The 23422-nt window shown below is 43.5% G+C and overlaps 1 protein-coding gene across 3 annotated transcripts in view; it reads right to left on the reverse strand.

Annotated features, from left to right (window-relative positions):
• LOC109878688 (potassium voltage-gated channel subfamily H member 6-like) overlaps positions 1-23145 on the reverse strand; it is a 37177-nt gene extending 14032 nt beyond the window's left edge. Inside the window, exons 1-7 of one of the 3 annotated variants that reach the window (XM_031827943.1) lie at positions 22458-23145; positions 19656-19886; positions 12454-12606; positions 12199-12302; positions 11645-11984; positions 11497-11547; positions 10199-10413 (exon numbers count right to left, since the gene is read on the reverse strand). In XM_031827943.1, coding sequence (XP_031683803.1) covers positions 10199-10413; positions 11497-11547; positions 11645-11984; positions 12199-12302; positions 12454-12606; positions 19656-19886; positions 22458-22533 — 1170 coding nt within the window. In that variant the 5' untranslated portion in view covers positions 22534-23145. Of the gene's footprint in view, positions 1-10198; positions 10414-11496; positions 11548-11644; positions 11985-12198; positions 12303-12453; positions 12607-19655; positions 19887-22025; positions 22128-22457 lie in introns of those variants that run through there. The other 2 variants (XM_031827945.1, XM_031827944.1) reach the window with 2 other exon arrangements.
• Between the last annotated feature and the right edge of the window lie 277 nt (positions 23146-23422).

Here is a 23422-nt window from a genome sequence, read left to right on the forward strand (position 1 = left end):
AATTAAGGTGCCCCCAACCTCCTGTAGTCAGGAGTTATTTTAGTAAGAATTGTTCTACCCTACAGACTTAGTCAGAGACAGGGGGCACAGTAGGGGGAGATGTAGGGTCTGTCTCTCTCACTGACTGACATTCACCATCTGTCCCTCTTCTACGGACCACTGATTGTACAGTCAATCACATAATGTGCTTAATCTTACGCAGACTAATCAATACCAGCAAAGATCAATGACAGGGATTATTTCCCTCTTTTTGTAAGCGCAAATCGAAATTCAATTATAAAAGAGGGGATTACCAAGAAGCCCAGTTGTGTAACGAGACGTAACCCAGGCAAAATCCTACATGTATTCTGTACTCATAATAGATAAGGTAACTGCCATGTTGACTGCTTTTTCAGACCATTTATTTTGACCAATGGATACTTGTTTAGTAGTTAGCCACCGTAATGTGCTCTTGCAGTGATAACGATCTGTTTGACCTAAACACGGTCCATTATGTCATGGTGGAGATTTTCCTTGTTCAGAACATTGTAGCTCTTCAAATGATACAGGGATACGGTAAGAACAACATGTAGAGAGAATGGACTGGAGGTGGAGAAAAGGAGAAAGGGAAGGGGAGAAGCAGAGAGATAGAGGAGAGAAGATGGAAGATAATGACTGACACCTTGTAGACACCAACAAACATAAAGGAGATAGTGGAGGGCAGACAGACAGACAGAGACAGACAGACAGACAGACAGACAGACAGACAGACAGACAGACAGACAGACAGACAGACAGACAGACAGACAGACAGACAGACAGACAGACACAGACAGACGAGAGAGAGAAACCTCTGCTGCCCTCTACTTCCATTAGTACCAGAGGCCAAGGTCACCGCACAGAGGGCCGCTCGATATCCCCCTGCCTCCCAACGCCTCCCCTTCCAGCATCACCAGAGGGCTGCTCGATACCCCCGTCTCCCAATGCCTCCCCTTCCAGCATCACCAGGGGGCCGCTCGATACCCCCCTGCCTCCCAACGCCTCCCCTTCCAGCATCACCAGAGGGCCGCACGATACCCCCCTGCCTCCCAACGCGTCCCCTTCCAGCATCACCAGAGGGCCGCTCGATACCCCCCTGCCTCCCAATGCCTCCCCTTCCAGCATCACCAGAGCATAGGGCTGTTACGGTGACCGTATTACCGTCAGTCACGAGTCATATGACCGCAGTCCAATTCCATGTGACTCTAGTCACGGTAACTAGGCTTCTCAAAGCTCTGATGCTGCTGATGGTCATTAGCAGCCTACCAAACTTGCTAACTGCCTGGTACTGAGCCCTTTATTGTCCCTCTAGTCACTCTGACATCAATGCAAATGTTATCAAAAATAAAACACTTCATGAGAGCCCATGAGCTCATGTTGAGCAACATTTCTATAGGCTATGCAATTGTGTGAGAAAACAGAGTTTTGATGGCCTCTATTAAAAAGAAGAGGATCCCATCAGCTTTCTATAGGCTAGGCCTACTATATTTATTTATCAACTTTCCTAATATTAAGCACACTGCTTCGCTTTACAACAGGAGTATAGTCGACCTGGCTTGCATGAAAAGGAACCACGGGAAAAGCATTTTCCATTCGCTATTTAAGTGCATAGATTACATGTATTTTTCCCCCTGCCCCTGTTCCGAGACAGGTGCATGATAATGGTCCATTCTAAATCAAAACAAATTTCACCAATATGCTATTTAGTATATGTAAAGACAAGATTAAATCAAGAATAGTCTAATGGGTGACAAATCTGACCATACCTCTATCCTCCTGATTCCTGCTTACAAGCAAAAAATAAAGCAGGAAGTACCAGTGACTCACTCAATATGGAAGTGGTCAGAGGACGCAGATGCTAATAAGAAATCCCTCTATGCCCTCCGACGAACCATCAAACAGACAAAGCGTCAATACAGGACTAAGATTGAGTCATACTATACCGGCTCAGACGCTCGTCGGAAGTGGCAGGGCTTGCAAACTATTACGGACTACAAAGGGAAGCACAGCCGCGACCCCAGTGACAAGAGCCTACCAGACAAGCGAAATAACTTCTGTGCTCGCATCGAGGCAAGCAACACTGAAGCATGCGTGAAAGCATCAGCTGTTCTGGACGACTGTGTGATCACGTTCTCCGTAGCCGATGTGAGAAAGACCTTTACACATGTCAACATTCATAAGGCCAGATGGATTACCAGGACGTGTACTCCAAGCATGCACTGACCAACTGGCAAGTCTTTAATACCCTGACCGAGTCTGTAATACATGTTTCAAGCAGACCACCATAGATCCTGTACCCAAGAACACCAAGGTAACCTGCCTAAATGACTACCGATCCGTAGCACTCACATCTGTAGCCTTGAAGTGCTTTGAAATGCTGGTCATGGCTTACATCAACACCATTATCCCAGAAACCCTAGAGCCACTCCAATTTGCATACCGCCCCAACAGATCCACAGATGATGCCATCTCTTTTGTACTCCACACTGCCCTTTCCCACCTGGACAAAAGGAACATCTACGTGAGAATGCTATTCATTGACTACAGCTCAGCGTTCAACACCATAGTACCCTCAAAGCTCATCACTAAGCTAAGGACCCTGGGACTAAACACCTCCCTCTGCAACTGGATCCTCAACTTCCTGACGGGTCGCCCCCAGGTGGTAAGGGTAGGTAACAACACATCACTCTCAGGGGTGCATGCTCAGTCCCCTCCTGTACTCCCTGTTCACCCATGACTGCAGGCCAAGCACGACTCCTACACCATCATTAAGTTTGCTGAAGATATAATGGTAGGCCTGATCACAGACAGTGATGAGACAGCTTATAGGGAGGAGGTCTGAGTCCTGGCAGTGTGTTGCCAGGATAACAACCTCTCCCTCAATGTGATCAAGACAAAGGAGATGATTGTGGACTACAAAAAAACAGAGGACCGAGCACGGGTATGGTAACTGCTCGGCCTCCGACCGCAAGGCACTACAGAGGGTAGTGCGTACAGCCCAGTACATCACTGGGGCCAAGCTTCCTGCCATCCAGCACCTCTATACCAGCCATTCGCAGAGGAAGGCCTAAAAAAATTCAAAGGACTCCAGCCACCCTAGTCATAGACTGTTCTCTCTGCTACCACACAACCAGAGGTACCGGAGCTCCAAGTCTAGGTCAAAAAGGCTTCTTAACAGCTTCGACCCCCAGGCCATAAGACTTCTGAACAGTTAATCAAATGGCTATCTAGACTATTTGCATTGTCCCAACCCCACCCCATTTTTACACTGCTGCTAGTCAGTTTATTATCCATGCTTAGTCACTTAATCTCTACCTACATGTACATATTACCTCAATTACCTGGACTAACGGTTGTCCCCGCACATGGACTCTGTACCAGAACCCCCTGTATATAGCCTTGCTACTGTTATTTTATTGTTGCTCCTTAATTACATATTATATTTCTATTTTTTTTTCTTCTTTAAAACTGCATTGTTTTAAGCATTTCCCTGTAAGGTCTACTACAACTGTTGTATTCGGCGCATGTGACAAATAAAATTTGATTTCATTTGATTAGAGCCTAACTGACATACATAGGCGGAGCATGAGTTAAGTTTGGGGAAGATAATCTTTACATGCATTATCACATTTCCGTCATTTTCGATAAGTGTTTTCCTGCTAATTGATTGCATTTTGGAACATTTACACTTATTGACTACTGCCATGTGCGCATTTCTGCGCTTATAATGTGAAGAAATTGCGTAATAGTTTATCAACATTTTAAGGTAAACGTTCTGTTCTATTGCATCAGCCTCAATGCTTTTCAACGTTTTTTTGATGTGAGTTGTTGCATTAGTTTGGAATCTATCGCATCCCACAACTTTCCCATAGTATGTTTGTATAATTTATTTATTGCACAGAAGGACAAGTTGACCAATAGAATGGGTCAACTTTTGTATTATGGGGGATAGTACATTAACATAGGCTAGTGATTTTACTGTTCGTTAGGCCTACTCATCTTCTTGGCTGACGAAAATATGGACTGTTCTAACATCTTCAATATGCGCTTCGGAATTCACACAGTTGCGTCCCCGATGTGTCTTCACTTGTAGCCCCCTTCTTAGATGAAATGCCTGTGAGAAGGACCCACTCACATGACAAGCATTGGCAAATAATCATTGAAATATCTGAGAGAGCCATGTGAGTGAGAGGTGTTTCGGGGCATGGCAGCCAGGAATTATAATTATTATATTCAGCCTAAGGGCACAACGGCCACTTTGGCCTTCAAAAGGCATGGATTTTTTAGGGGGCATTACTGCCACACAAGGGGGATGCCGCCGGGAAATCCGAGGCCTGGTTAGAATATTATTAAGTGTTTGTCAAATTGTGAATGAGACTGGTTAAGTGTGTAGCCTGCACAATAAACAAATCAGAGCTCATGCTGCGCTTTGGTCTACTCCATACGACGATCGTGACACTTTTTTTAAATGTACATGTTCCAAAGGTATGCATCGGTGGCTTGTAGGCTACAGTATGCATGGAAGCCAGGAGATGCTAAACGTCTTTATGTTAATTAACGGTCAATTACTGTGAGACCGGCAGTTATTTGCATGACTGCCACTGCCCTACCAGAGCAACATGTTTCCTAACCACCCACCTTGACCCCTTCCACCCCTGCCAGCAACACACACAGACACATGATAACAGAACAGCTGAAATACTCACATACACTGTCACTGATGAAAGTGGGAAATAATCGTGGGAAGTAGAGGGATTGAGTATGAACTGCACATCTTAACAATAGGGCTCAAGCCCCATACTATATCGTGCTCTGATATGAAATATATATATATTATACATTATACACACAGTCCTGGCCAAAAGTTTCGAGAAGAACACAAATATTAATTTCCATAAAGTTTGCGGTTTCTGTGTCTTTAGATATTTTTGTCAGATGTTACTATGGAATACTGAAGTATAATTACAAGCATTTCATTTCAAGTGTCAAAGGATTATATTGACAATAACATGAAGTTGATGCAAAGAGTCAATATTTCCAGTGTTGACCCTTCTTTATCAAGACCTCTCCATTCAGCCCTGGCATGCTGTCAATTAACTTCTGGGCCACATCCTGACTGATGGCATCACATTCTTGCATAATTAATGCTTGGAGTTTGTCAGAATTTGTGGGTTTTTGCTTGTCCACCTGCCTCTTGAGGATTAACCACAAGTTCTCAATGGGATTAAGGTCTGGGGAGTTTCCTGGCCATGGACCCAAAATATTGATGTTTTGTTCCTCGAGCCACTTAGTTATCACTTTTGCCTTATGGCAAGGTGCTCCATAATGCTGGAAAAGGCATTGTTCATCACCAAACTGTTCCTGGATGGTTGGGAGAAGTTGCTCTTGGAGGATGTGTTGGTACCATTCCTTATTCATGGCTGTGTTCTTAGGCAAAATTGTGAGTGAGCCCACTCCCTTGGCTGTGAAGCAACCCCACGCATGAATGGTCTCAGGATGCTTTATAATGTTGGCATGACATAGGACTGATGGTAGCGCTCACCTTGTCTTCTCCGGACAAGCTTTTTTCCAGATGTCCCAAACAATCGGAAAGGGGATTCATCAGAGAAAATGACTTTACCCCAGTCCTCTGCAGTCCAATCCTTGTACCTTTTGCAGAATATCAGTCTGTCCCTGATGTTTTTCCTGGAGAGAAGTGACTTCTTTGCTGCCCTTCTTGACACCAGGCCATCCACCAAAGGTCTTCACCTCACTGTGCGTGCAGATGCACTCACACCTTCCTGCTGCCATTCCTGAGCAAGCTCTGTACTGGTGGTGCCCCAATCCCGCAGCTGAATCAACTTTAGGAGACGGTCCTGGCGCTTGCTGGACTTTCTGGGCGCCCTGAAGCCTTCTTCACAACAATTGAACCGCTCTCCTTGATGATCCGATAAATGGTTGATTTAGGTGCAATCTTACTGGCAGCATTATCCTTGCCTGTGAAGCCCTTTTTCTGCCAAGCAATGATGACGGCACATGTTTCCTTGCAGGTAAGCATGGTTGACAGAGGAAGAACAATGATCCCAAGCACCACCCTCCTTTTGAAGCTTCCAGTCTGTTATTAGAACTCAATCAGCATGACAGAGGGTTCTCCAGCCTTGTCCTCGTTGACACTCACACCTGTGTTAACAAGAGAATCACTGACATGTCAGCTGGTCCTTTTGTGGCAGGGCTGAAATGCAGTGGAATTTTTGGGGGGGGATTCAGTTCATTTGCATGGCAAAAAAGGGACTTTGCAATTACTTGCAATTCATCTGATCACTCTTCATAACATTCTGGAGTATATGCAAATTGCCATCATACAAACTGAGGCAGCAGACTTTGTGAAAATTAATATTTGTGTCATTCTCAAAACTTTTGGCCACGAGTGTACAGTACCAGCCAGTTTGGACACACCTAGTCATTCAAGGGATTATATTTTTACTATTTTCTCCATTGTAGAATAATAGTGAAGACATCAAAACTATGAAATAACACACATGGAATCATGTAGTAACCTAAAAAAGAGTTAAACAAATCAAAATATATATATTTTGTGAGATTCTTCAAATAGTCACCATTTACCTTGATAACAGCTTTGCACACTCATCATTCTCTCAACCAGCTTTACCTGGAATGATTTTACAACAGTCTTGAAGGAGTTCCCACATGTGTGACATCTGTGGCATTGTGTTGTGTGACAAAACTGCACATTTTAGAGTGGCCTTTTATTGTCCCCAGCACAAGCTTCTTGATATGCCACACCTGTCAGGTAGATGGGTCATATTTGAACAGGAGAAATGCTCACTATCAGGAATGTAAACAAATTTGTGCACAACATTTTAGAGAAATAAGCTTTTTGTGGGTATGGAACATTTCTGGGATCTTTTATTTCAGCTCATTAAATATGGGACCAACACTTTACATGTTGCGTTGATATTTTTGTTTCGTGTACATTATTTCTAAAACACTTAGTTTTTAGAAAGAAATTGTTGAAATCGTCAAATATCAGTTGGAAAGGTACAAGGTTGGGGTAAATTCCATTTCCAATTCCAGTCAATTCAGGAATTCTCTGAAATTCCAATTCTCTTCAATGCTTTTCAATGAGGACAATTTGGAATTGAAACGTGGTTTACTTTCTGAATTGACTGGAATTGAAATGGATTTGACCCCAAACCTGGGAAGGCAACATAATTAGCCTGGAGAAATCCAGTCTGTTTGTGCTAACATTTCACTCCTTTCCACTCCATGTCCTGCCAAACATGATGACTTCTCCAGTCTAATTATCTTCTAGATGTGTGAACTTGTTGGTGAGGGTGAATAAAAAACAAACACAACAGCTCACATAATTTGAGAGTACATGTGTGTGGTATTTACAGTGATCAGCAGCTGAGGACTCTACCAGGAGCAGGTTTGGAGGAAGTGGAGAGGGAGGCATCTATTGGCCCAATCAATTTTTCCATTGGTAGGAACTAGAGGCACGCCAAATTGCCTCCCATGTGCACCCAGTGAGCAAGACAGGTGTAACATGCGTTGTTGGAAGGAGACCAAGGCACAGCGTAATTTGTGGTCATCATATTTATTTAAATGAGAACCAGCAACAAAATAACAAAGTGAAACCAAAACGAACGTACCGTTCCGTAGGCTACAAGAGCTGTACAAAAACAAGATCCCACAACATAGGTGGGAAAAAGGCTACCTAAGTATGATTCCCAATCAGAGTCAACGAGACAGCTGCCTCTGATTGGGAACCACACTCGGCCAAACACAAAGAAATACAAAACATAGAACGCCCACCCCACATCACACCCTGACCTCACCAAATAGAGAACTAAAACGGCTCTCTAAGGTCAGGGCGTGACAACAGGGGGCATTGACACAGCAACCTAAAGAGCTCACCTCTCACTCAGAGCAATGCTAACATTAGCAGCAAGTCCAACTGCCTGTTCACAGTCAATCAACTCAATTCTGATTATATAAACCCCCGTTATAACACTCAAATGTACTGTCATAAGACATGTATGTTCACCTGACACATCTAGTAATACCACAAAAATCCCTAATATTGAGTCACATTATTCCACTTGTAGTGGACAAGTGAAGTCAGGGCAGCCAGGGTTAGCGTGTGGGTTCATCTGGCTGGTGGCCACTCTGACTGTCCCACCACAGACATGTGGGTCAGTGTGCTACGCAGTGGTGTTGTGGGGCCAGCTCACTGCGTTAGTGTTTCCATGGCATTACAGGTTATGAAAATGTACTCAAACTTAGTGTGATGACATGTGGGTGTGAGAAGTTCTTCTGCTGGCACAGATGTCACACTATGGAAGGTGGGATCTTTCTTTCACACATACAAACTGTCTTTTCCCCATTCTCCCTCTTTCATATACATGCAGAGAGACAAGAGCATATAGTACAGTAGTGATGCTAAGTAACATCTCCATACATGTAGCCAACAAAATGTTCATACAGGAGATAATATCCTCTTACACACTACATGGCGAAAAGTATGTGGACACCTGCTCGTCGAACATCTCATTCCAAAATCATTAGCATTAATATGGAGTTGGTCCCCCCTTTGCTGCCTTAACTGCCTCCACTCTTCTGAGAAGGCTTTCCACTAGATGTTGGAACATTGCTGCGGGGACTTGCTTCCATTCAGCCACAAGAGAATTAGGGAGGTCGGGCACTGATGTTGGGCTATTAGGGCTAGCTCGCAGTCACCGTTCCAATTCATCCCAAAGGTGTTTGATGGGGTTGCATTGGGGCAGGTAGCGTTCTCCTGGCATCCACCAAATCCAGATTTGTCCGTCTGACTGATAGTGAAGTGTGATGCATCACTCCAGAGAACACGTTTCCACTGCCCCAGAGTCCAATGGCGGCAAGCTCCACACCACTCCAGCCGACACTTGACACTGCGCATGGTGATCTGGCCAGTACAGTACTGTAATACATGCCATTTACGTAGCAGATGCTTCTATCCTAAGTGGCAAAAATTAATCTTTATATTTTCGTAAGTGACCCCAGTGGAAATCGAACACACAACTCTGGTCTTGCTAGTGCCATGCTCTTATGAACTGAGCCACATACAGGACAACTACAATACATAAGTACAATACATAGTACAGTACAGGTGGAAGATATATGATTGTCATCCCCATGAGCGTACCACCCTCCTTCAGGCCATGAATGATTCATGTAATGACATCAATCCAGGCTTTGTCAGGCTTGGATTCTCCATGCCAAAAGGTTTTTCCCCAGGTGCATGATCAATGTGTACATTTACTGCGATGTTGATGAGAACCAATGGCCAAATGCTCAAGACAGGCTTGATGCAAACTAATGCTGTTTCTTTCATTTGATTACAGTACACCTATGTTGTAATTATATCTGAACAATACAGACATTTTTTTCATCAATTGTGAAAGGTCACAGATGGGATAGAAATTATCGAAATTTGATGTTCAGCCAATTTCAAAAGATAGTGCAAGTGTATTGTCTAATGTGAAAACAGTACAGTAGTATATTATATTCAAAGGGCATTTTGAAACATGTATCTATTGGATTAACTAGCTGTTAACTACATTGAGAAGATATTAATATGTTGTGTTTTGATTATTAAATAAATGTTCATATGGTATTTGACAGTACATTTATATGTTGGATGAATGGTTGGGTGGTGAAAGATGCATTCAAACTAAATAAATGCACAATAACACGTTTTATGAGACTTGCCGTGTTACAAGTGTTACCAGTTTAGAGTTTTGTTTTAAGAAAATTCACCACATACTTTTGAAAATAGCACCAGTGACTGAAAAAAAAGTTACTTTTATATACTGTATATCGTTCCTGTTTGTGTGTTTGTGTGTGTGTGTGTGTGTGTGTGTGTGTGTGGATGCATGTGGAAACTCCTGAGTGACATGCAGCTGCTTCTTCAGCAGAAAGCTTGCAACACAGGAAGTCAGACCGAAGAGATGTAATCCATCACTTCTCAATAACCCAACGTTCCTTTTACACAACATCCTGTGTACACAATATCGCACATACCGTTCTGAAAAAGCTCACTTTAAAAATCCCTTAATATATAAGCAGAATACAGGTTGAGTCAGGCAATCACATGGTTGTGGTTGTGGGATTGAGTGCTAGTGAGGACCATGTGTCTCACCTGTGTGACATGTGTGACCTTCTCTGTGACATCTCGGTGGCGGTCCTTTACTTTGCTGGGAGCGATGATCTCGATCTCAGTGGGCGAGGGCGGTCGCAAGAGGTCGGAGGCGAAACTGAGTGTGAGGGGGTTACGAGTGCTGGTCCTGCGAGTGCTGGTCCTGCGTCGCATCAGGTCCGAGTCTGAGGTGGAGCTCAGAGTACCGGCCTTCAGGTCTGCACACAACAACACTCATCTCTCATTGCTGTGTCTATCTACTTTCAACGACTACTTTACATATTATATTATCATTCAAATCCTTTATTTAAACTGCAAGTAACACATTCAGAACTAAAAATATAATGTGTTATAATGCAATTTCCATTCCTCTAGGTGAGAAACATCTTGGTTTATACTGAGCAAAGCATCTAAGTGAGAAAGATACAGAGAAAGTGTATTATCTATTTCACTTGTTTTGGCAATGTAAACATATGTTTCTCATGCCAATAAAGCCAATTAAATTGATAGAGTAATGAAATGAGAGGGAGTGTGTTAATGCATTGCGGAGATGGATGTATTCCTCTACATTATTTCCCTGGGGTAGATGGGAAGTCCACAGCCCTACACTCCATAACCCATAGTATTAGCTGTGTGATGAATAAAGGATGGCCTCTGAGTGTCTGGGACTCCTATAGACCTGGCACACACACACACACACACACACACACACACACACACACACACACACACACACACACACACACACACACACACACACACACACACACACACACACACACACACACACACACACACACACATTCCTCTACATTATTTCCCTGGGGTAGATGGGAAGTCCACAGCCCTACACTCCATAACCCATAGTATTAGCTGTGTGATGAATAAAGGATGGCCTCTGAGTGACTGGGACTCCTATAGACCTGGCACACACACATATTCCTCTACATTATTTCCCTGGGGTAGATGGGAAGTCCACAGCCCTACACTCCATAACCCATAGTATTAGCTGTGTGATGAATAAAGGATGGCCTCTGAGTGACTGGGACTCCTATAGACCTGGCACACACACACACACACACACACACACACACACACACACACACACACACACACACACACACACACACACACACACACACACACACACACACACACACACACACACACACACACACACACACACACACACACACACACAGGCTATAGGTTAGAGACATTGATTAGTGACCCTGCTGCTGCACATGCTCAGTGCTTGAGGAATGGGAGTGAGGATTCACATTTTCTAGAGAACAGAATACCTCCAACAGGCCCAGGTAGCTTTGGCTTGGTTTGTTTTGATTCAGATGGAACTGTAAGAGGAGACAGCCACATTTCTTCCTGTCAGAGGGGGTACAAAAATGGCAACAGACTACACTTATGTCTGGGTACACACACACACGAACTCACTGCTGTTGGAGTGTGGGTCTCCTGGTCGGCCCGACTCGGCCCTCATGCTGTCGAGGTCATCCAGGGAGGAAGCTCTGCGGAGGCTGCCGACAGTCTCTCTGGAGCGGCTCCGGGGCAGGACCGTCCTGGGGAAGGCTGCACTGGAGAAGGGGCTGCTGGGGAGGAAGGGCACGCTGGGTTCCAGCCGTTCTGACAATAGGGACAGCAATTTGGGGGAGTAGTGGCTTGCAGGCTGGGAGGACTCGTGGTCCTGCTCTATCAGCGCCTCTGTCTCAGACTGCATGCAGCTCTCCTTGGACGGGATACGGAACTCTTTCAGAGGGATCTCTTCACTGTTGGGCTGAATTAGGGAAGGAAGAAGAGGACAATCATAGGTTAAATATGATACTAGATTTCTATTTACTGCTAAATGTATGTGACTGAAGCTATATTCATTACAAAACACAAGAGATACAGGAACTGAGATAATCAAGATATATTATATGTAAGGTCATATTTAGATGAGTACTGTGTGTATAGAACTGTGTGTGTATGGGAGTCTCTGGCCACCTTACCTGTAGGCAGTCCACCACCACACCCTCAAACTGGTCTATGGCGAGGGAAGACCGACGCATTGCACGTACCAATGGCAGTCTCAACTTCAGCCTGCGACTCTGCCCTGAGAAACCACAGAGTGTTTATACATACACTTTACATAAATACACCTACAGTACCAGTCACATTCTGTATGTTATAACACAGCTACATTCAACATGGAATAAACAGGTTGATGCAGACAGACAGTATCACACACACACTTCCACACTGACCTGCCCATACCCAGCCCTGGGCCACCCTCTGTCTCAGACCTGGTTTCTTGAGGGAGGGGTCAATGATTTCCTGGAAGTTGAGAATGAACATGATGACCTGTCCCTCCGCTTTCTTCACAGGAACAACATCAATCAGACAGGGCCTGCAGGTCCCTGCAGGGGGGAGAGACATAACATTATAAAGCTGCTAATGGCCATCCGAACCTGTGCTCAAAGGTAACTAAGTAGACTTCGGGACAGCTCAAGTAACTATAAATATTGTTTAATCTCATCTGACTGTGCTTTCTTTAACACTGAACACATTTAGACTCAGTCTCAGGTTTCATGGTTGGAGGGCTGTTACTGCCATCTCATTTCAGTTTTATGTGGAGAGGCCTTTCAAACAGCAGTACAGCCTTGTAGTTTCTTTCCATGACTGGATGTTTTCCCAGGGCATTTATGAAACCCTCCTTTCTGTTTAAGTGAAGCCAGGGTGGGGGCTGTCAACATGTCCTAGCATAGGAGAAACAGATAGAGAATAAGACTAATCAAAATGTAGACAGACTGTAGGAAGAGGGGAGGGAGAGAGCGGGCGAGAGGGAGAGCTAGAGAAAGAGAGAGAGGAAGAAAAAAAGCAAGAAAACTACAGAAGAGAGGGGAATAGAGTGGCATATCAATCGTAGTACTGAGCGATTAGTAGTAGGCGTAAATGAAACAGACCGAAGAAGTAGATGTGCAATGGATTATAGTCATTGTAGTTAATTACCATGTTTTATGCACTAAACTATGTAGAATATCAGCTTGTTCGAAACTACAACTCCCTACTACAAGTTCTTGAAATGTTCCGCATTGACCTCTGCAGCAGAGGTAACTCGTCCTTTCCTGCGGTGGTCCTCATGAGAGCCAGTTTCATCATAGCACTTCATGGTTTTTGCGACTGCACTTGAAGAAACGTTGAAATTTTCCTCATTGACTGACCTTCATGTCTTACAGTAATGATGGACTGTCGTTTCTCTTTGCTTATTTGAGCTGTTCTTTCCATAATATGGACTTGGTCTTTTACCAAATAGGGCTATAACACAACTGATTGGCTCAAACGCATTAAGAAGTAAAGAAATTCCACAAATTCACTTTTAACAAGGCACACCTGTTAATCGAAAGGCATTCCAGGTGACTACCTCATGAAGCTGGTTGAGAGAATGCCAAGAGTATGAAAAGTTGTCATCAAGGAAAAGGCTGGCTCCTTTGAAGAATCTCAAATATAAATATATATTTTGTTTTGTTTAACACTTTTTTGGTTACTACATGATTCCATATGTGTTATTTCATAGTTTTGACATCTTCACTATTATTCTACAATGTAGCAAATAGTAAAAATAAAGAAAAACCCTTGAATGAGTAGGTGTGTCCAAACCTTTGACAAACCTTTGACTGGTAGAAGCTTACAAATAACATTTTGGGTGAGTTTGGACATTTACAAGTGAATGTGAATGAGAGACATTGTGCAAATGAACAAAGTTTGACGCATGCTTGTTTGAAGGAAAAACAGTACTGGCTCAGGAGCAGCATGTGTACATGCTGTGTCTGTGTGGAGTCCGGAGTCGCTAGGGCAACGGACCTGCCTGCTCTGCTCGGAGAAAATGGGGGAGGAGACGGGCCGAGAACAGAGAGGCGAGAAAACGCAAGGAAATCAAAAGACAGCAGTGGCAGTTGTAATAGATAACTCATCCAAAGGGCTTTGACTTCTCAAACTTGGCAGAAAGCTAACACAATATGATGCCCCGTCACCTTATTAATTCAGCACTTACTTAGATACTGTGCATTCGGAAAGTATTCAGACCCCTTCACTTTTTCCACATTTTGTTACGTTACAGCCTTATTTGTCCGCATCTATCTACACACAATACCCCACAAGGACAGAACAAAAACTTGTAGCAAATTTATTACAAATAAAAAACTGAAATATCACATTTACTGTAAATAAGTATTCAGACCCTTTACTCAGTACTTTGTTGAAGCACCTTTGGCATTATTGACCTTCAATATAAAACACAACCCTGTCAATACACAGATGGACTCACCTGTTCCTGCTTACTCCCATTGTGCTATTACAAACAAACAAACATGTGACTGGCTCAACTGTTCTGGGAAACTAGGGTAAGTCTCATAATGTAAAATAATGTGACTATCACGTTCGTCATAACGATGAGACCAAGGCGCAGCGTGTGATGAATACATTCTTCTTTTATTAAAAAATAATAACACTTAAAAGAAACTAACATGACACTATAACCACGAGTGCTGACATGCAACTACACATAGACAATTACCCACAAAACCAAAATGGAAAATGGCAACCTAAATAGGATCCCCAATCAGAGATAACGATAAACAGCTGTCTCTGATTGGGAACCAATTCAGGCCACCATAGACCTACATTTACCTAGACAATACCAAAACCCCATAGATATACAAAAACCCTAGACCAGACAAAAACACACATACCACCCTCGTCACACCCTGACTTAACCAAAATAATAAAGAAAACAAAGATAACTAAGGTCAGGGCGTGACAGTGACAGGTGAAAAGAAGAACACAATCTGCTTTATCTCCTAACGCTCTCCTAACATACAGTGCCTTGCGAAAGTATTCGGCCCCCTTGAACTTTGCGACCTTTTGCCACATTTCAGGCTTCAAACATAAAGATATAAAACTGTATTTTTTTGTGAAGAATCAACAACAAGTGGGACACAATCATGAAGTGGAACGACATTTATTGGATATTTCAAACTTTTTTAACAAATCAAAAACAGAAAAATTGGGCGTGCAAAATTATTCAGCCCCTTTACTTTCAGTGCAGCAAACTCTCTCCAGAAGTTCAGTGAGGATCTCTGAATGATCCAATGTTGACCTAAATGACTAATGATGATAAATACAATCCACCTGTGTGTAATCAAGTCTCCATATAAATGCACCTGCAGTGTGATAGTCTCAGAGGTCCGTTAAAAGCGCAGAGAGCATCATGAAGAACAAGGAACACACCAGGCAGGTCCGAGATACTGTTGTGAAGAAGTTTAAAGCCGGATTTGGATACAAAAAGATTTCCCAAGCTTTAAACATCCCAAGGAGCACTGTGCAAGCGATAATATTGAAATGGAAGGAGTATCAGACCACTGCACATCTACCAAGACCTGGCCGTCCCTCTAAACTTTCAGCTCATACAAGGAGAAGACTGATCAGAGATGCAGCCAAGAGGCCCATGATCACTCTGGATGAACTGCAGAGATCTACAGCTGAGGTGGGAGACTCTGTCCATAAGACAACAATCAGTCGTATATTGCACAAATCTGGCCTTTATGGAAGAGTGGCAAGAAGAAAGCCATTTCTTAAAGATATCCATAAAAAGTGTTGTTTAAAGTTTGCCACAAGCCACACCAAACATGTGGAAGAAGGTGCTCTGGTCAGATGAAACCAAAATTGAACTTTTTGGCAACAATGCAAAACATTATGTTTGGTGTAAAAGCAACACAGCTCATCACCCTGAACACACCATCCCCACTGTCAAACATGGTGGTGGCAGCATCATGGTTTGTGCCTGCTTTTCTTCAGCAGGGACAGGGAAGATGGTTAAAATTGATGGGAAGATGGATGGATACAGGACCATTCTGGAAGAAAACCTGATGGAGTCTGCAAAAGACCTGAGACTGGGACGGAGATTTGTCTTCCAACAAGACAATGATCCAAAACATAAAGCAAAATCTACAATGGAATGGTTCAAAAATAAACATATCCAGGTGTTAGAATGGCCAAGTCAAAGTCCAGACCTGAATCCAATCGAGATTCTGTGGAAAGAACTGAAAACTGCTGTTCACAAATGCTCTCCATCCAACCTCACTGAGCTCGAGCTGTTTTGCAAGGAGGAATGGGGAAAAATGTCAGTCTCTCGATGTGCAAAACTGATAGAGACATACCCCAAGCGACTTACAGCTGTAATCGCAGCAAAAGGTGGCGCTACAAAGTATTAACTTAAGGGGGCTGAATAATTTAGCACGCCCAATTTTTCAGTTTTTGATTTGTTAAAAAAGTTTGAAATATCCAATAAATGTCGTTCCACTTCATGATTGTGTCCCACTTGTTGTTGATTCTTCACAAAAAAATATAGTTTTATATCTTTATGTTTGAAGCCTGAAATGTGGCAAAAGGTCGCAAAGTTCAAGGGGGCCGAATACTTTCGCAAGGCACTGTATTGCACAAGTTGACTGCAGGTACTTCCATAAAAAACAGACACTTATATTACAATTTATTGAAAAACTTCAAAGAAACAGTTTCAAAGGTATTGATGTTATTGAAAAATCATCTTGTGGCTATTTCCAAATACCCTGGTATACGGGGTATAATGCCCAAGCCTAATTGATTCCCATTCAAAATCCTATTTTCCCTAACCCCTAAACCTAACCCCTAACCAAACCCTAACACTAACTCCTACTCTTAACCCCTAATCCTAATTGTAACCCTAACCCCTAAGCCTAACCCCTAAGCCTAAAACAGCCATTTTCATTGTGGGGACTGGCAAATGTCCCCGGAGTAATGTCCCCAGGAAATGTCCTTATTTTACACTCACACACATGAACAAACAAACACATTCATTCAGTTTTAGGATCAATTAAGATCAATCAAGTACAGCAACATAATGCATTTTTATTGTGTATGATGAATTGTACCCATTTACAATTCATTCATGCTTGTGTGCGCATCTGCGTTCATGACTGTATGCATTACTGGGATACAAAATAAATAGATGTTCAGTGGATTTGAGCTGGCACACTGACAATGTTTCCATGACAACAAGCTCTCCGACACAGCACTTCTCATGCCCAAATGACCAACGTAACGGCATTGTGTCTACAGCCTCACTAGCCAGGTCTGTTTGCTTGTCCTTTGCAGGGGTCGCAAGCAAACTGGAAAATAATGACATTTTTAAGGAACAGAATCAGAACCAGACCAGGGAACAAAAATGATCTTTATTGTTCTGGAACAGAAGCATTATTTAAAAGTCCCATAAAAAAAATGCAACAAAGCGCCTATGCAAAGCTCTTCCTCTGTCAATCATGAACTTCTTCCAAAGTCTGCCAGCTGAAAATCTTTGCCAGAGTGTGTGCGTGTAGTCTATCTGCCCCTCAGAAGCATAGCTGTAGCCTGCGGACATTACAAACATAATCCACAAGATAGGGAGAGAGATGTTTTATTACAGAAGAATGGATTAACTTTTTCAATGCTAGTTAGGGATCCTATAGTTCACATTGGATTTATTAACTATAAAAAGGTAAGATGTGTTTTTAATTCAGGTGCCGCTCTGCACACACAAGCTTGTTGGCTAGCCAGCTACTCTGGTCCAACGTTAAGCCAACTCTGAAGTTCAAAGACATTCAAAATTCTTCCATAGAAGGCGCTCCTCCGTAAGTATAATTCTGTGGGCCTAATTCAGATAATGCATGTCATCACAAGATCCCCAGCGTTTCAAGCCAAGCCTCCTCCTCCACCCTCTCTCACTGTCTCCCCACTCGCAAAATTTCAGTTGCATCTCATGCCTTACACTTGTCTTTCCATAACGCATGTGAACAACTCACTGAGCTATAGTGTGCCAACTCTATAGCAAGCTTGTAAGGGGTGCGTAACCAGTCAAACGCAGGAGAGCAGAACTTGGTAATAGCCGGAGCACTTCAATAGCAAAACCAACTGCATAAAAAATAACAAGATATTGGGTACAAAAACCCGTCGCGCACCAATCAGCACGTGCACAAGCACTTACAATAAACAATCCCACACAAAGACATGGGGGGGAACAGAGGGTTAAATACACAACAAGTGATTGAGGGAATTGAAACCAGGTGTGAGGAAAAACAAGACAAAACACATGGAAAATGAAAAGTGGATCGATGATGGCTAGAAGACTGGTGACTTGGACCGCCGAGCACCACCCGAACAAGGAGAGGACCCAACTTCGGCGGAAGTTGTGACAAAGCATCTCTATCCATACTGCATGATTGGAAAAGTCATTTAATGTCGAGCTAAATGGAAAATAAATAAAGGTTTAAAAAGGAACAGAAAGTAACGATATAAACAGGTACTTTGGGGAGGTTGAACCGGTTCAGAACTGTATTTTGCTGGTCGGAACAGTGTAACGAAAAAATTATATATGGTTCTGTTCAGAACAAAACGATCTGAAAATAATTTTGGTTAAAACTCTCGGTCTTGTGTACAAGAGACAAAACACAGGAGCATACAAGTATTTTTATTTTATTTTTATAAAACAAAATCACAAAAGTACTGGGCCTTTACTTGTCCTGTATTAGCGGACCTATGTAGCCTTCCGTAGCACGGGCAAAAAATAAATAATCTGCACCCCCCCTATCCCTCTGCAGCACCCCCAACCCAAACTACTTAGTGTAGCTATGCACAGGATGGGAATGGGGAGTGGGGATGTCACGCCCTGATCTGTTTCACCTGTCTTTGTGATTGTCTCCACCCACCTCCAGGTGTCACCCGTCTTTCCAATTATTCCCAAGGTATTTATTCCTGTGTTCTCTGTTTGTCTTGTCAAGTCAACCAGCACGTTTTTCTGTGCTCCTGCTTTTTCTTGTCTCTGTTTTTCTAGTCCACCTGGTTTTGACCTTTTGCCTGCCCTGAAACTGAGCCCGCCTGCCTGACCATTCAGCCTGCCCTGACCTTGAGCCTGCCTGCCTCCCTGTACCGTTTGGAACGCTGACCTGGTTCTGAACTTTTACCTGTCCTCGACCTGCCTCTTGCCTGCCCTTTGTTGTTTAATATAGATCAGAGACTCGAACCATCTGCCTCCTGTGTCTGCATCTGGGTCTTGCCCTGTGTTGTTATAGGGGATGAATAAACATGTTGCAGGTGAGGTAAGCAGGCCAAGACAGCTCCACCATGTCCACTCCCCAGACAGATAAATTAGTAGAAGAGAGTTCACTGAGTCCTCAGCATCTGGCTCCACATACTGTAACACTGCATCAAACAGTAAGTAGCATTATATACAAGTGAGAGGGAGACAGCCATGACACTTGGAGGGACCAAAATATTCTGTATGTGACCTTTACAGCACTCCCCACTACAAAGAAGGGGAGTAATGTTGTCACTTTGACTCTCTTGCTCTTTCCCTCTCTTCCTCTCTGAATCTCAGTCTAACCCTCCACCTTCTCCTTACCTTCTTTGTTGTAGTAGAGGATCTCCACCTTGCGCTCCTCTGACCCTAGCAGGGCCTGTGCCAGCTGTGTCAAGGCAGTCTTCATGGTGCCAGGCCCCACCAAGAACTGGCAGGTGCAGGGCTGCTGCATGATCTCTGCCCGCGAGAAGCCAAACATCTGGCAGAAGCCCTCGTTACAGTAGATAATGCCACAGTTCTTCATCTGAGCATTGGCTATCAGGAACTTACGATCTGGAAGGAAACCAAGGGGAGAGTCAGAGAAGATATGAAAATGTACGATTATGGTGGGAATGTGGTTACAGTACAATTATAATTGAAGGCTTATTACATCAAATGCAATATGCAAAATCAGACAATCAAAGTTGATCAAACTTCAGAAACATTCAGTTTTCATATTCAGGTGATGATCATTTCAAGGAGAAGTCTCTCAATCAGATCCAATTCAAGTCTGGACTGTGATCATTTCAGTATCGCATTCAACTAACCACATTCACCTTAACATCAAGTTGAAATTGGAGTAATCAAGTCTGTCCCTCTGCGGCACAAATCACATCAGTGCAATGATTCAAGATGGCCCCAGAGGGACAAATACGGAGCAGCTGGACTCAGCAATGACAGTCCGCAATCAAGATTATAATATACTGCAATAGGTTTCAGCTGTCCTTACCTAGGTTCATGAGTGTGGCAATTGTCTCCAGCGCTAATGACAATTGCCTTCGAAGTCACATCAGCTACACTGATATTGTCGTACAGCGTGATATTCAATCAGTACAGTTTAGGTTGAAAAGCTGCTCAAACATCTGTGCCTCTGACTCTGTCTCTACTCCTCTTTTTATCCCCTCGTGAAACTGAGTTACACAACTCTCATTCTTCCCCATTTAAACAAATATGAGGAGAGCGATTTGGAGCTTCACCCAGAAAACGCAGAACCCCTTCCCCCTTCTTGCTCCTCTGTGTAGAGTAAATAGGTGAGGCCGTTTGGTGGAGAGTACATCCTATCCTAAGTCATTATCAATGCCTCAGAACACAGACACCCAGACTCAGATTGTTGCTAAGCAGCAGTGGTTTGGCACACGCATCACCCGGCAGGGTGCTTACGCACACAGAGATAAGGAAGACATCAGTTTGATGGGACTTATCGGTCTGTCTCTGAGGACCCCTCTGCAGAGAGCTTTGAAAATCCCAGAGTAACACAATTAATTGCGAAATGTCACATGCCAGCACAGCAAATTAAACAAGCTGAAATCATTTAACATGAAATTGAGGTGAAAAGCGGAACATTGCATCTTCTCTCTTTAATGTGGAGAAGGTTATTTTGAGCCGTACCCCTGTGGTCAACAGACTGCCTTCACACTGTGACTGAAGAACACTGACAGTGACAGGCACAGTAGTCACAGTCAGACTTACAGTAGCATAGAGATAGGCCACTACTGAGCTAGGTTATAGGCCTCTACTGAGCTAGGTTATAGGCCACTACTGAGCTAGGTTATAGGCCTCTAGTGACCTAGGTTATAGGTCTCTAGTGACCTAGGTTATAGGCCTCTACTGAGCTAGGTTATAGGCCTCTACTGAGCTAGATTATAGGCCACTACTGAGCTAGGTTATAGGCCACTACTGAGCTAGGTTATAGGCCACTACTGAGCTAGGTTATAGGCCTCTACTGAGCTAGGTTATAGGCCACTACTGAGCTAGGTTATAGGCCACTACTGAGCTAGGTTATAGGCCACTACTGAGCTAGGTTATAGGCACTACTGAGCTAGGTTATAGGGCTCTACTGTAATTGAAGTTCAGTGCTAATCAGAGCCATTCCTCTTTTTTTAAACAACTGGATTTCTTCTTTGCTGAATGGATCAATAATGTTTTGTTTGAGTGGGTTGCAAAGAAATTGTGGGGCAGTTTCTAAGTGCGCAATAGTCAACTACGATACCATTTAATTTAAGACAAAAGCACGAAAACGAAGAGGCACTGTAGGTGTAAAGCTTGCTGTGATGAGCTGCATAAGTTCCTGTTCAAGAAGGATATCACTCAGTTATATGCACTAACAGAGGGTGTAGTAGTGGTTAGTGGTCACATGCAAACTCTGTGAATCAAAGACATTATGTACAGTTTCTATCAGGATCCAGTGGTCTGACCAGTTTAAGAACGGAGAACATGTTAACTCATGCAATAGAATCTAGTGCAGCATGTGAATTCATGCAACATGTGGAAAACATAGGCAGGTGCAAAGACATACTAAACACACAAACCTATAGTATTAACATGACAATTTGGCATATTCAGCACATGCATACGGACATAACCTAAATTTGAACTGTAAATCAAATGTCGAGATAGGAGGAGTATCGCCATTACAGGGCAATGCAGTAATACCTGTTCCATGCCATTAACGCCCAGGCCATAGTACAGGGGTTACACCAACAGACAGGCGGACGGGCGGGCGGACGGACAGACAGACAGGCGGGCGGACAGACAGACAGGCGGGCGGACGGGCGGGCAGGCAGGCAGGCAGGCAGGCAGGCAGGCAGACTTAAACTGAAGCATCTGCTTGATTACAGAAACAGCCATGTAGCACTCATATTAGGATCAATAGAAACTGGGGTGGGGGGGGGCACAATAGACCACTAGACAAATGCATTTGTCTTTTCATTTTATTACACTTTGCATGGTTGAAAGGTTACATGGAAAAGGCATTCACTTTCATTTCTAATTGTTTGTTGTTGGGATTATACAGTTATAACAGCTTGCTCATGGTCACATTATGTTATTACTTTTTCAGTCATAATGTAAAGTTTGTCCACTTACTTTGTCCATCGAATTTCCGGATAATGGTGTCCAGATAAGTGTTCTGGAGGGCTACATGACCGCGTCTCACAGGCATTTTGACGCAGAAAGATGAGACTTCTCCGACGCATGAACCTCCAGAGTTTTAAATAATTCAAATTAAAGACGAAGTAGGGAAATACCCTATGCAAAAATGGCCCCGCATACAGGCGGGTGCAAAAAGGCGAATTCAATATGCGATGGCTGGTGAGCAAAGCGACAAGGAAATGTCACAAGGCAGCAGCGGCGAGGACCAGTTGCTAGGGTGATAAAAAAAAAGGCGCTCGCTCCACAGGAGAAAGAACTGGAAGCCGGGGTTTGCTTGCGGTACACAGGAAAGTGTAAAAACGGTATTTCCTCAATCAAAAACGTTTCACTTTGCCTACAAAATAATAAACAGGCTCTACAATTAATCTAGCCTTGCCAGTCGTTGTCATCTAATGAAGAGGAGAAAAACCAACACCGCCTCCCCGTCAACAAGATCAAAGAGAAGTGAAAGAAAAGGGGTAAATCGAAGTCTTAACCGCTACGTTTCATCCGGACAGTAGAAGAAGCTACTATTTGGTGAATCTCGGATGCCCTCCCCATTTGACAGGGTTGACCAAGCACTGCGCGGGGCAGGGGGAGTCATCATCCCACCAGACGCGCCTGCCACTTTTTAACAGTGAGCAGAGACACCCTCATCAACTGCTTCACTGCACATCACAAGTCTCTACGCTCAAAATAGTCCCCCCCCCCCCCTCTCTCTCTTTGGCCTCTGTAAAGCTCCTCTCCTCGTTTCTCAAGACAGAATTTTGCACTAAAAGGGCATTATCATCATTTTCACAATTTCACAGGGTGGAAATATATATAAAACACAGAGAAATCACGTGTTTGACTACACTGGGCCTTTAATTTAAAAAAGACAAACAAGATCACAATTCTAGGAATCAGCATCCACTCCTCAT

The sequence above is a fragment of the Oncorhynchus kisutch genome, linkage group LG6 (assembly GCF_002021735.2).
Source record: "Oncorhynchus kisutch isolate 150728-3 linkage group LG6, Okis_V2, whole genome shotgun sequence".
NCBI classification, from domain to species: Eukaryota; Metazoa; Chordata; class Actinopteri; order Salmoniformes; family Salmonidae; genus Oncorhynchus; species Oncorhynchus kisutch.